This window comes from Ammospiza nelsoni, chromosome 13 (assembly GCF_027579445.1).
Source record: "Ammospiza nelsoni isolate bAmmNel1 chromosome 13, bAmmNel1.pri, whole genome shotgun sequence".
NCBI classification, from domain to species: Eukaryota; Metazoa; Chordata; class Aves; order Passeriformes; family Passerellidae; genus Ammospiza; species Ammospiza nelsoni.
The window spans coordinates 14856859-14872035 of NC_080645.1; the positions used below are offsets into that span (position 1 = coordinate 14856859).

Here is a 15177-nt window from a genome sequence, read left to right on the forward strand (position 1 = left end):
TAGTCTAAAAGTGATTTGCTATGATAGAGAGGAATTGGTCCTGGACAGTGGTAGGAAAGAGCTGGGGATGTATGTTAGATACATACATACCACTTGCAGTCAGCTACATCATTTACTTGTAGCTCCTGGGTGGTTCAGTTTTGCATAGAAAGAGTTTAAATCAGAAACAAGTTCTGAAGCTAAAGAGTAAATATGTTTGTATGTTAAGGTTTTTAGTTGTAAAATACCCTGTTGAATGTTCACATAATAGATCCTTTTACTAGAATCATGAAGTACAATCCTAATTTAATTCTCCTCAGGGTCAGTCTCCTTCAATTCGTCAGCTTATCATGCATGCCATGGCAGAATGGTACATGAGAGGGGAGCAGTATGACCAGGCAAAATTGTCACGTATTCTTGATGTGGCGCAAGACTTGAAGGTGAGCTTTTCAAAATACTGCCTTTTTTTTTTGTCTGGTGCCTTATGCAGACTTGCTCATCTTTTAACAAAAGCTAAGCTTAACTTAGACTAATTTAGTAAGGATTACATTCTTTAGGCATGTTTGAATTTATTTGTGGCTGCTGTCCCTCATCAAAAAAAAAAGCCTACGTTCATGTGACTTAAAGTACTCTTCAGCTGAGTTGTGGTATCTGACTCCAGATGCTTCCAGCCTGTCCTATTGTGAGCCCAAGACATTGTACTTGGCATTTGCAGTGGGATTGGTTATCATGGCTTAGCTGACAAGTACTTTGGGAAGCAGCACAGCAGAACTGCTTGCTGTGTGAATGTAGTGTGAATCCAGGAAGAGCTTTGACTGTTTTAACCTTGAATATTATTGAAATGAGAATGTAGGAAATGTCAGATGTTTGTGTGAAGGTGGCACTGCTAAACATAATGGAATGGGGATTTATTGAGAATGCCTCTAGTTCTTAGATTTTATACATTGACAAAAGACTGGAAGTTATGACTAACTTCTTTGGGGCCTTTATTGCTTCCTAAAGTTAGGTGCAAAATAATTGGGTGTCTCAAAGTGCAAGAGCACCAGCTGCTGCTTGAAGTCAGTTTTGTTGTAGCAACTGCAGTGTTCAGAGATGATCTCTTGGAGCAGATATATTCCAAGTATCTCTGAAGTGGTTGAGGTCTGTTTGCAGGAAAATGCTAGGTTTTTCTGCTTAGCTTTGTAGCGATATCACTTTGGTATCTCTTGACCACTTGCTGGTGGTTTTTCATATCACAGAGGAATTTAAAACTGTCAGCACAAGGTCACTTCAAAGAAGGTGAAGTCACGATTTCAAATCAGAGCTCTTGCTTATTTGTCTCACAAACAAGCTGTAAGTGAAGTTGATAGTACCAGTCTTTGTTGACAAAGAAAGCATAGCAGCATGTCATAATAAGACCTCTACTAAAACATGTATGGGAACTAGAAAGAAAAGAAAGGAGAAAGGGTATCTGTGTGTCTTCACTAGTAGTCTTCTGATTTTCTTTCTTTAGGCCTTGTCAATGCTGCTAAATGGTACTCCATTTGCCTTTGTTATTGACCTTGCTGCACTTGCCTCTCGACGGGAATACCTCAAACTTGACAAATGGCTCACAGATAAAATTCGGGAGCATGGGGTAAAGCAGGATTTTTCTCTTTATTTTTTTACTCTTGTCAGTGACTAACTTAAGTCACTTTAACAATTTTCTAAGTAGCGTTAAAGTTGTCAAAAGTGTCCATAGTCTGATAGTTCAACTTTTTTACTGAACTATAGTAGCTTAGTGCAATTCTTTCCATGGTGCAATTGCCAAGTTTGAAATAGTGTCTTGGATGTGGTTTGGGAGATTAAGATAACTTTTTTCCCTCAGGAACCTTTCATCCAGGCCTGTATGACTTTCTTAAAGAGAAGATGTCCATCTATCCTGGGTGGCCTTGCTCCAGAAAAGGATCAGCCCAAAAGTGCTCAGCTTCCTCCAGAAACCTTGGCAACTATGTTGGCTTGTCTGCAAGCTTGTGCTGGGTAAGAATTACATTGCTTATGCTGTAAGAGTAATCCATTTGCAGCTGGCTTTCTGTCACAGCTGGTTTGGAGTTTCATGTGGAGGATGGGGTTAATGAGGGTGTATAAACTTGCAGGGATAGCTGCAGGAGTACATTTAATTTTGCATTGAAGCTTCTGTTGTAGGCTAGATCACAAGAGCTTGAGGATTGTCTTTATCATCAAACAGGTGAGCTGATCTTGGTGACTGGAGGCTGTCTGGTTAGTCAGATAATCAGTTGTTAATGACTAGATAGATGTAGAGCTGTAATTCAGACAAAGGAATCCAGGCCATGGCTACAGAATGGGATAGCATCTTGGAAAACAGTGGCTTTATAACAGATTTTGTGATTGTGTTAACCAAATGTTTCTGTGTGGTAACTGCTTTGGCACAAAGGACTTATGCCATCCTTATGTGTAGGAGAAAAGTGGGGAATGGTGATTGTGTAATTAAAACTGAAACTAGATGTGTGTAACTTCTTTTGTCTTTGAGACTCAAAGTAGTCAAAGATGGAAAATACTGAACATCTGCAGATCAGATTGTTTAGCTGAAGTCAAAAGAAAAGGGTTTGGATTTGAGAGCTGCTAGAGGCAGGGGTAGGATACAGGGCTGATGGAAACTGCAGTTGGACAAATTAGTCTTTAAATGCTATATACACACATAGTAAATGTGACTGAAAGTTGTAAAACATCTGTGGTGTTGTTTCTTAGTGCTGTCAGATCAAAGTGTGTTGAACTGCAGCAATATTTCAGAGGTAATGAGAGGCAACATAGTGCAATGTGTGAGCCTGAGTGACTGGAAGCTGGAGATGGGGCTTGTTGTGCTGCTACATTTTGGCACCAAATGAGGCTGGCATGTCCAAGTGTGTTACATAATTTGGGGTTTATAGTGTGTCCTTTGGCTTAACCAGTGTGGTCTTGAAAGTGATAAGAAACATCTTTAAAGGTACCCAGGATGATTCATGGCTCTCATGTAGATAGTAGGAAATTTGTACCAACACAGGGTTCCAATAGTGAGTATTGGACCTGAAAGAGAAGGTGAGGTACCTGTAAGATTTTAGGAGAAAAGAAAAGATTTCCTGTTTTCCGCTGGAACCTCTGCAATTGAAGTTCAAAGGCTGTTTCTAAAATAAAATGATCTAGCACATGTTTTGGTCAGAAAAGATAGCTCTTAATTTTCAAGTCAAAGCGCATCTTTTAAGACTGTAGTTCTCAAATGAACTTATATTCCTTCTTTTGCATGCTGCAGTGTCTGTGTTTTAGAGGTTAAATAGTTAACTGTAGATTTGAATTGCATCTAATGTCATTGTGTTCTGAATTTTAATGTGTTACCGAGTTTTATTTATTCCATTAATTCCAAACGCCACTAGTTCTCTACTGGCACAATTCTCACAGCCTGTGGTTTCTTTTTATAGCTACTTTTATTCCCTTTTATACAAGAATGTGACCTACTTGCAGTCATTTTCTATTAGTTATTCTCTTTGAGCTTTAGAAAGAAAAAGCTTGGATTTCTTTCAGGAAGCAATTGCTTTGATTAGCTTAGGTTTCAGTCACAAATGGAAGCAGGCATTGTAAAGACTAGCAGGTTAAAATCACAGTAAATATGAAATACATTTGGGAGGGTAGTTGCATTTCACTAGCTGAAGCCTGCATCTCCTAAATCTGTTGGTATAGGAGCCTGCTCTTTAATTAGGCTGTAGTTAGTTCTTGTCTTGTTTTGTGACCTGGGAGACACTTTTTTTTTAGCCACCAGGTCTCTGCATGTTCTGAGACTTATTTTTGGTGCAGCTTGTTTATCACTGGTGAGCGCTGCAGTTGTGGCATCATGTAACAGTGAGTCTTCAAAAAGAAATCAGTGTTCCTTCTATTACTGAGTGTTTTTACAGTGAAGTCAGGCTTGGTTGCAGGCACCACAGGCTGACCAACCATGTAATTTATTAACAAAGTGCTTATGAGAAGTCCTTCCCTCGTGGAGCTGCAGTGAGTTGAGAGGGCAGCAGTGCCTTCTCCACATGATGATGTCCAAGGGTGTCAGTGTGGGGAATGGTCGTTTCTTATCAGTCCTTGTCTCAAGCAGGGAAGGGGCTTCAGTGTACCTGTGCCTCAGGAATGAAAAGACTTGTTCCCACTTTGTAAGAAAGTGTTTGGGGGGAAAAAAGAGTAAGAGAAATGAACATGTGATTCCAGCAAGCTGGAACTTTCCTTACAGTGGCAGTTTTGTTGCTCTAGACTCTGGTCCCTGGCTCTCAGCCCTCCAACTTAATTTGCCTGAAATGCAGACTGGGTTCTTTTGTGGGTTTTGGGTTTGTTGGTTGGTTGGTTTGGGATTTTGGTTTGGTTGCATGTTTGCAACTTGATACAGCAGTGTGTCTCTTGACATGATAAAAAAGTTAACCTTAAGTCTGCCTAGATGGTGGGACAAAACATTAGTGGTTCTTTCCAAAGCACAAATGGCCTAACCAGTCACCATAAATATCCAACTCAGGGATTGTAAGTCTGTCTTTGTCCTCATTCTGAGCTGCCATATTATCTATCTACAGCAAGTTGGAATTAGTTTTGCAAAAGCATGTTGTAGTATTTAAGCATAAAGACTGCAAATTTAACCCCCCAAAAAGGAGGAGGGCAAAAGACAGAGGTTGGTAACCACATGTGAACTGTAGACTCCCCTGACCCATTCCATGGCTGACTGAAGTGCTCTATGGTCTTGAAATGCCTCCTGCATCAGAAGAAATCCTGTGGTGCATTTCATCTGGTCATGCATACATTTAAATGTTGAGATTTCTGAGAGTGGCTCAGGTGAGGGAAAATACATACTGTAGATACTGACTCTACTGTGTGCCAAGCTCAGAGCTCTGTCTTCAGGTCTGGTTGCACTTTCTGAAAAAGAAATCTCTTTGGGGTTTTTTTAAAAATAGATTTCTGATTGCATTTCCATACATTCCCCCCAAGGCCGTTTGTTTTGAAGTGTTTGAAGCAAGGCTCAAAGGATGTTAAGAAAGGATGAGAGTGTAAAGGAGAGGACGTTAAGAGTGTAAAGGAGCCAGTTTGTGAAACAGTTATAAACATGTCCATTGCCCTGTATAGAAACCTGGTCACCCATGGTACCCCCCAGATTCCCATCTCTCATGGGGGGAATTTTCCCCACACTCCATAGTGGATCACTGACTCTGGAGAACAGCTGGCTGCCCTTAACTAATTCTGTGTGTCCCATAACAGGATACCTGCCAAAGCTGAAGGCTAATCTTCACTTCTTCTGCCTTAATCACCAGCATGGTTCCTTTGTTCTTTTTCCCCTCATCCTAAGAGTTGAGCAGTAAAAGCTTGTGGAAATTGAATTGAAATGAGGGATATTCAGACCATGTTAACAGGACAACCAAGTTGTATTAGGATAGTTGCTCCATTGCAGGAAGGAATCTGCAGCTTTAGCTGTCTTCACCAAAGAGGTATAACTAAAGTTCAGGAAAGCATAAATAATTTGCTGTTTTTCCCAAAAGGAAAATGTTAGTATTCTGTTATTATGTCTGTGGTTAGGTAAGTCAGCAACAGAGCTGGCTTTCCTTCCAGTTTGGGAACCTGGCAGTCATACATGGAACACTTTGGAAAGAGGTACTGGCTGCTCTGGGTTGTGCAATGACTTTGTGCCTAAGTTTGAGTTTTCTGATGGTTTTTGGTTATATTTTCCTTGAATAGTTAAATTTCCTGTCTCTGTTTGGGTTTAGTGCCCGTGTGTGAAGCACGTCTTTCAGTCTGTAGACAGATGAGTTTTAGTGAAGCAGGTGGTGGTATTTACCTCTTCTTTTTCTGTCTGTCAGTACATAGCCCATGTATCTCATCTTTTAGAGAGACCTTGTGTGTAATGAGATTCAGAATGAGAGTAACCATAAATGGTGAAGTTTTGGTACAGGAAGAAGCCTTGAGGGGCAGATGTGAACGAGGGATCACAGAATCACTATCTGTATTTTAATTCCTGAGGCTAAGCTGCTATATAGCCCTTAATGTGGACAGCAGCAGACAAAGGCTCTTCCAGGAGCCATGTGGTCCTTATCCCAGCCTTCTGTAAGCCCTTACTTGCTGGTGTAACTGTAAAGGAGTATTTGGATCATCAAAAACAAAGTAATAGTCTATTGGAGATTGTTGTAGATATTTAAATATAACTGTTTCTCTTGAGAAATTATCTAAGGCAAATTTTTCTAATAACAAAATGTAGCTTGTGCTGGGGTTTTGCAGCTTCTTTTTGTGAAATATGGCCTCAATTTCTCTAGGAAAATCAAATAAGTTAATGGCCTTATTTTTGTGAATGTTCCATGGCTCAGTGCTGTCCTTCCCCATCCCAGGAGTGTTTCTCAGGAGCTGTCAGAGACCATCCTCACCATGGTAGCAAACTGCAGTAATGTCATGAACAAGGCTCGGCAGCCCCCGCCTGGAGTCATGCCCAAGGGACGCCCGCCCAGCGCCAGCAGCTTGGATGCCATCTCTCCTGTGCAGGTACCACAGTCACATGCTGCATTTGCAGAAGGTGCTGTTGATTTAGTGCTAGTTCTGCTATACTAGTTGAGCTCTTTCTGCAGGACTAAGTCAAACATCATCTGGCTCACGTAGTTTTGTGCTTGCATGTCTTGATAGCTTGCTTGTAACTAGAGAATGATGGCTGAGGGATGTAGTTCAGAACTGTCTTTGACTTCACTGATGTCTGTAAGAAGTAACTGTGAAGTATTATAGGATGGGAGCACTGAGGAGGGACAGATATTTGGTTTACTTTGAATAACTGAGGCTTTCTTTTAAAGTGCTAAAATTTACTAGGACTTCTGAGAATTAAGCACTGCCTTTGAACCTGATGTGTCTTGTTTGTAGCTTCACGGGCCAAGCCACAGTGCTAGAGCATAAGGACTTGTTATAACTGGGGCTCTTCAGCTCTCAACTGAACTGCTCTTTTAAAAACAAGGTACATTTCAGTTAATCCCTGCCACTCATCATCCCTTCCTCCTCTGGGAGCAACACATTACAGACAGGTTTTGCTTCTAGCAATTACATTCAATGGCAGATTTTTAACTGGTGAAAAGTATTTCACATTAAATAGTGACAGTTCAGCATTTAAGAATGACTGAATTGTCAGTAGATTATGTAAACTAAATGCAGACAATGGTTTTCTTGTGAATTGTTGCTTCATTGAAGTTGTTCATCAGATGTACCAAATATCTTGGCATCCTGCTACAAATAACTCATATGAACAAACAGCAGCAATTTTTACTCTGTCATCATGTTGACTTCTGGGTAGATAATACCATTTTCTGCTGTTCCTAGTCAGTTCTTTAACTTACTGCTTTGGCAAACTGTATTGTGCCTTCCCTCCTATTCATAAACCAGGTCTTAATGTTTTTTATTGTAGACTTCATTCAGGTATTTAGCTGTGAAAAGTTGGTGTAGTCGCGTCCTTCAGACAGTCAAAAATACTCAAGTTTGAAATGAAACAGCTTTCTAAGTCATGAGGTGGGGTCTGAGGTTGCAAACTGCAGAGTATAAACTACTCTAGTACAAAAATCTGCAAGTAGAAGTAAATGCTACTTATTGTAAGCATTTACTGTTGTGTTACACTCAGCTACAGACTGTGGAACAGTCAGGCTTTCTGTAGAACCTGTGAGAGAATAGGATTTCATGAGATTGCAGAAGAAAAATAAGAGTGCATTCTGTAGACAAACTGATCTTTTGGGTGACTTCAGAATTTACAGTAACCATGCAGAAGAGCTTTTCTCAAAAATGTTTTGATATGTAGCCGTCTTTGTACAAAACATGGCAAAAATCATCTGGGTTGTGGTTTATGGATATCTGTATAATCTTCCTTTCTTCATTCAGATCGACTCGCTTGCAGGAATGGCCTCTCTTAGTTTAGGTGGCTCAGCTGCTCCCCACACCCAGAGCATGCAAGGCTTCCCTCCAAACCTGGGCTCTGCGTTCAGCACTCCTCAGTCACCAGCAAAAGCCTTCCCACCTCTTTCCACCCAAAACCAGACAACCGGTTTCAGTGGCATCGGAGGGCTTTCCTCACAGCTTCCAGGTACTGCTCTTCGGTGGAGTGCTTTGTTTGTGACATGGCACAGCTAAGGCACTGTTGTTGCTGTGGTTGGAAATACTGAATGTGACAGCCCACCCCTTAAGGGAGGGTTGGGTGCTTCCTTCCCTTTAAGAGTGGGAAGTCACACTGGACAAACAGCTGTGTCATAGGGAAGGGAGTTACACTCTGATATGGAGTGAGGAGCCCTCACTCCTGGGTCATTGCTGAAACAGTACTTCAGAATGTTGGAGCCGCAATAGGTAAGAGATTTGAGTCAAGAGGATGAGTGTTTTGACAAATATAGCAGCCTTATTTTAGGTTGGGACAGAGATTAAGAACTGCTTATGTTAAAACTGCTTGATATTAGACAGCAATGAGGCTATAAAACTCAGTTCTTGGAAATGACAAGTGCTAGGAGGAGTGGTAAGTGGATACTGTGAGGATGCAATGAGATGACCAATTGCTTGTTTTCAGTAAGTGGTCTTACTACAGGCTTGCTTTTCAGTAGGTGGTCTTACTACGGGTAGCCTGACTGGCATAGGAACTGGAGCCCTGGGCCTTCCTGCAGTGAACAATGACCCATTCGTGCAAAGGAAGCTGAGCACATCTGGACTGAACCAGCCTACATTCCAGCAGAGTAAGATGAAACCTTGTAAGTGGTAGTGTTGTCTGTGGCTGTGAAGTGTGACTGTGGTCTGCAGTTAATCTGTGTTTCCTTCAGGGGAAGCTTGGATCTGTAGGTGGTAAATGTTAAAAGTGTGGCTCTTGTATTATTATATTAGTCTGGAAAAGGTGCTTCCAAACATGTATCCTAATAGCTTGCCAAATGTCTGGGGGTGGGAGGATGTTAAAAAAGGACCCATTAGCATAAAAATATAATGTGCTGTGGATTTGCATAGTGTTTGTATTACAGCGTCCTGAGTGGGTCGCTGGAGGTGAGAGAGAGACGAGAATCTTGTTTCTTGATCAGAAGGCTGGATTTATTGATATATATGATACATTATGACTATACTAAATAGAATAAAGAGAGAAGTTGCAGATGCTTGCTAGGCTAAGAAGAAAGAAAGAATCTATAACAAAGTTGTGTCCAGGGACTCTGTCCCTAGCTTGCACTTGTGATTGGCACTTAATTATAAACATGGGAACATGAGCCAATCAAGGTGCATCCCATTGCATTCCACAGCAGCGGATAACAATTGTTTACATTCTCTTTCTGGGGGCCCTCAGCTTCCCAGAAAATGCAGAAATCTGAAAGAAAGGATTTCTGTGAAAAAATGTCTGCGACACGTTTGTCCTTTTTCTGCTGTACTGTGTTTTGAACAAAAGTGTTGTCCTGCTCTGTATTTGCGAGGTACCAGGGTGTTTTTTGTTCTGTTTATAACAAGGTTAAATCTGGGTAAGGAGCTGTTGCAGCAGAGAACTTGACAGGTGAAGCAGTGAAATAGACTGCAACGTTGGATACAAATAAGACAAAAAGCTGGTGGAAAGATAGTTTTTGAAAGGAATAATCAGGTTCATAACACTAAGCCATTATCCTTAAATGATTTATGCCTCTGCAGCATGCTCACAGTGAGATGCTGAAGCAGTCAAATGCACAGGAAGCACAGCCATATGCTAAACCTTCCACATTGATGTTACAGAGGAGCCATTTGCAATAACAGCAGTTACATGTCTCTACAGATGGACAGTGGAGGTGGCTGTAATCACCATTGCTTTATATTCTGGGTCTTGAGCATTCAATAGATACTTGTTGGAAGCTCACTGGCTGGCCTGAAAGTTTGTGTGGAAGTTTGTGTGCATGTTCGTGTTGTGTGGCATGCTTTATTGTAGACTGTTCTGCATTCAGTTATTTAGTTGTCGGCTGAGGTTAGCTTGGGATGCACTGGGTTCTAGGAGTAGAGCACTGTGAGGTTAATGCTATCTTAGGATGCAGTTTTTTTAATTAATATAGCATATTGAAAACAGGTTTTTAAATAGCAGTTCCTGTCTGCTGGGAAGGTTAAATATCCTGCTCTTCAGAAGAACTAGCAGTTTTTTATAGATTGGTGGAAGAGTTGAAAAGGACTAAGTGAAATCCTGACTGTCTGAAGTTGTTCTGAGTATGATACCTGTTACTTTTTTTTAACAGCTGACTTATCTCAGGTGTGGCCAGAGGCTAATCAGCACTTTAGCAAAGAAATAGATGATGAGGCAAACAGCTACTTCCAGCGTATTTACAACCATCCACCACACCCAACCATGTCTGTGGACGAGGTGAGTTCCCTTCTGTAGCAGTTACAGCACCTGTCCAGAAACTGGCAATAAAGTGGATCATAATTATTCCTTCATGTATTACTTTTAGTGGGAAATAATAAAGGGCTCGTGGTGGATGCTGTAGCATTGCTTTTTTGCTTGGTTGAAGTTGTTTTCACAGTGAGCTTGCAGTTGTTCATTACATTCAGCTTTGACTTGTCTGGATTGAAGATTTCAGATGTCTAATTAACACTCCCAAAATGCTGCTAAGTGGGAAGGGTTCTGTGTGGTGTGCAAGCTTTTTTGTTTAAAATAAGTGCTAAAGAGTGCCTTTAAATAGTCTGTATAAATTATCTTAAATGTATTTGGTTTTAAACTATGTAAAAATGACTACAAGATCTAGATACATAAAAGTGTCACAAGTTCTACCTTCGGAGCTTTTGATAATTATTTTTGTTAGTCTCTATGAGAGTAATTATTGGTCTGATGTACTTACTCTTTGAAGTACTTCAAGTTTACTTTAATATATTTGCACAGTCATAAATTATGGAAGACACAACATTAATTTTAATTTTTCTAATTTGAAAGTAATGGCGTAGGCGGTCACAAAAAAGTTTTGTGTGAAGACAGTTGCTTAAAAGGGAACTAAAGTCCGAAGAGGAAGCTGGTTGTAGTGATGTAGTGTCTGCTGTCTAAAATGAAGCAGTTACTTGTGGTTGTGGTAGCACAACATACCTTAGTAGTTGCAAACACTCATGAAACATGAACATGGGAAAGGGCTGAAATAAAGCAAATCTGTTGCTGACAATTCCCAATTTCTTTGCAGGTCTTGGAAATGCTGCAGAGGTTTAAGGACTCCAACATTAAACGGGAACGAGAAGTGTTTAACTGTATGCTGAGGAACTTGTTTGAGGAATATCGGTTCTTCCCGCAGTACCCAGACAAGGAGCTGCACATCACAGCCTGTCTCTTCGGGGGCATCATCGAGAAAGGACTGGTTACTTACATGGCACTGGGCCTGGCCCTGCGCTATGTTCTTGAAGCCTTACGAAAGCCTTTTGCATCCAAAATGTACTATTTTGGTATTGCTGCACTAGATAGATTTAAAAATAGGTGAGTGTGGGTTTGGTACACTTCTAATAGTGCCTGAATTGTCTTATGAGCCTTGAACCTGCTCTAATCGTGCAGTACAAGATTGCTCAGCTTTGGGATTTCTTCAAAGGTACACCGATTTGAAACAATGTGTGAATGTGCTAGTTATAGGGTGACCTTTCTAAATCAAAATGTTCAGTGTGATACCTGTATAAATGTGGGACAAACTGAGATGCTGAAATTACTTAAACTCTATGAAAATCAGTGATGTTGAGTTAGATGAAGTAACTAACAGCTTGTTAGACATGGGGTGAATGTAATTACTCTTCACAGATGCTTTCCAGTGGAGTGCCATTTGCACTGTTCATTACTGAAGGATTGAGTGAGAGATGAGCTCTAGAATTTTGCTTTTACACAGAAAAGTATGACTAAGTAATCTCAGAAAAAGTTCTTTCTCAAAACTTCTTATGAATTGCAGATAGAGAAGATTCTGGGTGTGAGGTGTGCTCTGGTTTGCTGTTTAAAATGCATTGAACCAGACTAGCAATAACTTACCCAGTAATCTTGAAGCAAACACTGGATATAAATGCAATTGTGTACTAGGTCAGAAGTATAGAGATGTAGGAAAAGGTGAGTTGCTGTGAATAAATCTTGTGCTTTAATGTTAAATTAATTATTTAAAAATAGATTGCAACAAAAATTATTTTGTAGGAAATGCTTTCTTTATAGCACATCTGCTGTAAGGAGTCCAGAAGTAATTCTGTGGTGCAGAATGGGAATGACACACATGATAGTAGTTGTTTCTCTCTAATACTGTTTGTGATGTGGGCTTATGCTTCTGACTAATGCATGTTTTGTCTTACAGATTGAAGGACTATCCCCAGTATTGTCAGCACTTGGCTTCTATTAGTCACTTTATACAGTTCCCACATCATTTACAGGAGGTGAGTGTGTCTGTAAGCAGCACTAACTTTCTATGATGTTAAATTCTTTAGAGCAAATTTGTGTTTTCCTTTGGAAAAGCAGTCTCATCTGTGGTGATTTTAGACCATGTTACATCCACAGAATCAAATGCCTTTTCTTAAAGGTTTTGCTCTTGGGTGGGGTGGGCAGGTGAAGGTGCCTTTGCTTCCATAAATCTGTTTGCATTGTTTATGTTGAAACAGCTACCTGAATGTAACTGCATAATCAACCAATGCATGCATGTCCATACATGAAACTTTTAAAGTGCCTCAGTGTATTCATATTCCAGTCCCTTAAAGATTTGGAGTTTTAGTGTAAAATTGAGGTCATTCAACTGGCTTTATGCACTTTCATACTTAGACCTGATAAAATAATCCAGGAAAAATTTCTTTCCTGAAGGTCTGAGAGCCATGGGACTACCTGGTTGTCCAAAACAGTGTTCATCACATGGTGTCTGCCTTGAATGTGCTTTATTGGTAGAAATATAGAAAAACTGATCCCAGTGGCAGAGCGTAAGAGCATGAGCTAATTAAGGAAAAATGTTTGGCTCACCATTAAGGTAGAGGCTTCACCCGAAGCTGCAAAGTCCAGTAGCAGGCTTGGTTTCACTAACAGCTTTTAGACTGTACCCCTTAAATGACAGTCTGATTTTTCCAGTTCGTGGGGAAATGTATAGCAGTGGGGGAGAAACTAATTTTCTACTATGGAACTATTTCAGAAGATCTAAAAGTTGGCTATTTCTGAACAGTGGTTTTGCTTATTAATGGTTAGCTGCAGAGTCCTTGCAGAAGTTTCTTACCTGCTTTGTAGCCTGCTTCTTGATATTCACACATTGTTCTTAGGCTCTTTCTCCTCTTTTGTTCTGCTGTTCTAGGCTTGGAGGGATAGAGATGGAGTTTTTGGAGTTTAGGTACTGCTCTGTGAAATATTAAGCATGTTAGGTCTCGTGATGCTTGACATCAGTTTGTTGAGGCCAGAGGCAGAGCTTGAGGCTCCTCTGTAATAAGAAAGTCTATAGTGACAGGATGTGCTTTATCAGGATATACAATTGTATTTAGAGATTCCTTTATGGCAAGACTGTCAGATATTTTAATGATTGTTAGCAAACCTTTATAGTGCTCATGCTGAAAATCAGCCTATAGATCTGTTGCTGCATGTGAAATTTTGTATGTGCTTGTTCTCCCTATTTTAGTACATAGAGTATGGACAGCAATCCAGAGATCCTCCTGTGAAGATGCAGGGTTCAATCACCACCCCTGGAAGTATTGCACTTGCCCAGGCTCAGGCCCAGGCCCAGGTTCCAGCAAAAGCTCCTCTTGCTGGCCAAGTCAGCACTATAGTGACCACCTCCACCACCACCACCGTGGCAAAAACCATTACCATCACCCGACCAACTGGAGTCAGCTTCAAGAAAGATGTGCCGGTGAGCTTTGTGTCATGGTGCCCTTCCCAGAGGGGCAGATGCTGCTCTGGACCAAGTACATACAGACTGAATCTGTTTTAATTTGTGTACTACAGATTTTCAAACTGTGATCCTTATTTTTGATTTAAAACATACAACCTTTTAAAGTATGGCCAACATTTTTGTAGAGAGAAGGTGTTTTTCGTCATCAAACCCCCCAATTACTTTGGGGTCAAGTTGAAATGTGTTCTTGAGACTGTAATTATAAAGACAATTACAGGAACATCATTTCTCTTAATGACTTGCAACAAGACTCTTAAAATAGTTGGCAGCTTCTATTCTGCTTGGGACTTAAGAACACTTACTGCACCCATGTGACACAGTTCTAACTGCATTAGGTTTTTCATGTCTTTGGTACTTGTGTAAACAACTCTGAAGCTTGTCAGAGTTATTACAGGGTTGGCAGATAGATAGAATTGGCTATTGCACAGAAAGTCTTTCTGCCTGGGACTTCTTTGACTAGGTCTCTGTAAAGAAGGCAAAAGCCAAACACAGTTGAAAGTGTGAACACACTTGGGGGGACAGTCTTTAGTGTAGCTATTAATGTCTTTCACACCTGATAACATAATGTAGAAACTTGTTACTTTGAGGTATTTGTTTTCCCATTTAAACTCCAGTCAGGATTGATACTGAAAACTGCATCACCTTTTCCCTTAATTGCAATGTACCAGGTGCTAAACCCTGGGGTCCAGACCTGCAGCTACAGGGACCAGGATCACACTCTGTTGACTTAAGCTGGCAGCTAAGAATGAGAACCTGGTCTCAGGATGAACCTCTGGGATTTCTCCTTCCCAAATCAGCACTGAAGTGCTCCTGGAGCCTCCCTGCTGTGTTAAGTGCTGCTCCCTATTGTGTTATGATTTTTCTCCAAGCTATATTTGTACACAGGCTTAGAGGCCTAAAGGGTACCATTGCAGTGGCACCTATTCTATGTGCATGTAGAGGCTTTTTCTGCAGCAGCATTCTTCTGCTGAGTATTGATCATCATTTTTAGAATAAAAAAAATCACTTGACTCCTTCAGACTGCTGCTGAAAATGAATCTGAGACAGTAGATGTCCCCTGATAAAGCTCAATTCTATTTTTGCTTGACAGAACAGAGCAAAAGTTTATTTTGATGTCACCTCTAGGTATTGTTTATGCTTAACTTCTTGTTCTCTTTCCAGCCTTCCATTAATACTACCAACATTGATACGCTGTTAGTAGCAACAGATCAGACAGAGAGGATTGTGGAACCTCCAGAGAATGTCCAGGAAAAAATTGCTTTCATCTTCAATAATCTGTCTCAGTCAAATATGACACAGAAGGCAAGTATGAAAGAATACTAGTAAAAATAATTTTTATACTCTTAATCATTTTTTATATATTCATTTTTAAGTGTGGGCT

The 15177-nt window shown here is 40.5% G+C and overlaps 1 protein-coding gene and 1 non-coding gene across 8 annotated transcripts in view; both read left to right on the forward strand.

The window, feature by feature from the left end:
- The window catches only part of CNOT1 (CCR4-NOT transcription complex subunit 1), a 56622-nt gene that overhangs the window by 19493 nt on the left and 21952 nt on the right, over positions 1–15177 (forward strand). For 2 of the 7 annotated variants that reach the window (XM_059481242.1, XM_059481243.1), the window contains exons 14-24: positions 300–419; positions 1472–1594; positions 1826–1977; positions 6330–6480; positions 7846–8047; positions 8550–8696; positions 10173–10297; positions 11103–11389; positions 12234–12312; positions 13524–13754; positions 14958–15098. In XM_059481242.1, coding sequence (XP_059337225.1) covers positions 300–419; positions 1472–1594; positions 1826–1977; positions 6330–6480; positions 7846–8047; positions 8550–8696; positions 10173–10297; positions 11103–11389; positions 12234–12312; positions 13524–13754; positions 14958–15098 — 1758 coding nt within the window. The remainder of the gene's footprint in view (positions 1–299; positions 420–1471; positions 1595–1825; positions 1978–6329; positions 6481–7845; positions 8048–8549; positions 8697–10172; positions 10298–11102; positions 11390–12233; positions 12313–13523; positions 13755–14957; positions 15099–15177) is intronic. The other 5 variants (XM_059481246.1, XM_059481247.1, XM_059481244.1 and 2 more) reach the window with 3 other exon arrangements.
- Positions 6810–6945, forward strand: LOC132079289 (small nucleolar RNA SNORA50). The gene has a single exon (XR_009419382.1). It is a non-coding gene; the product is annotated as a small nucleolar RNA SNORA50 (small nucleolar RNA).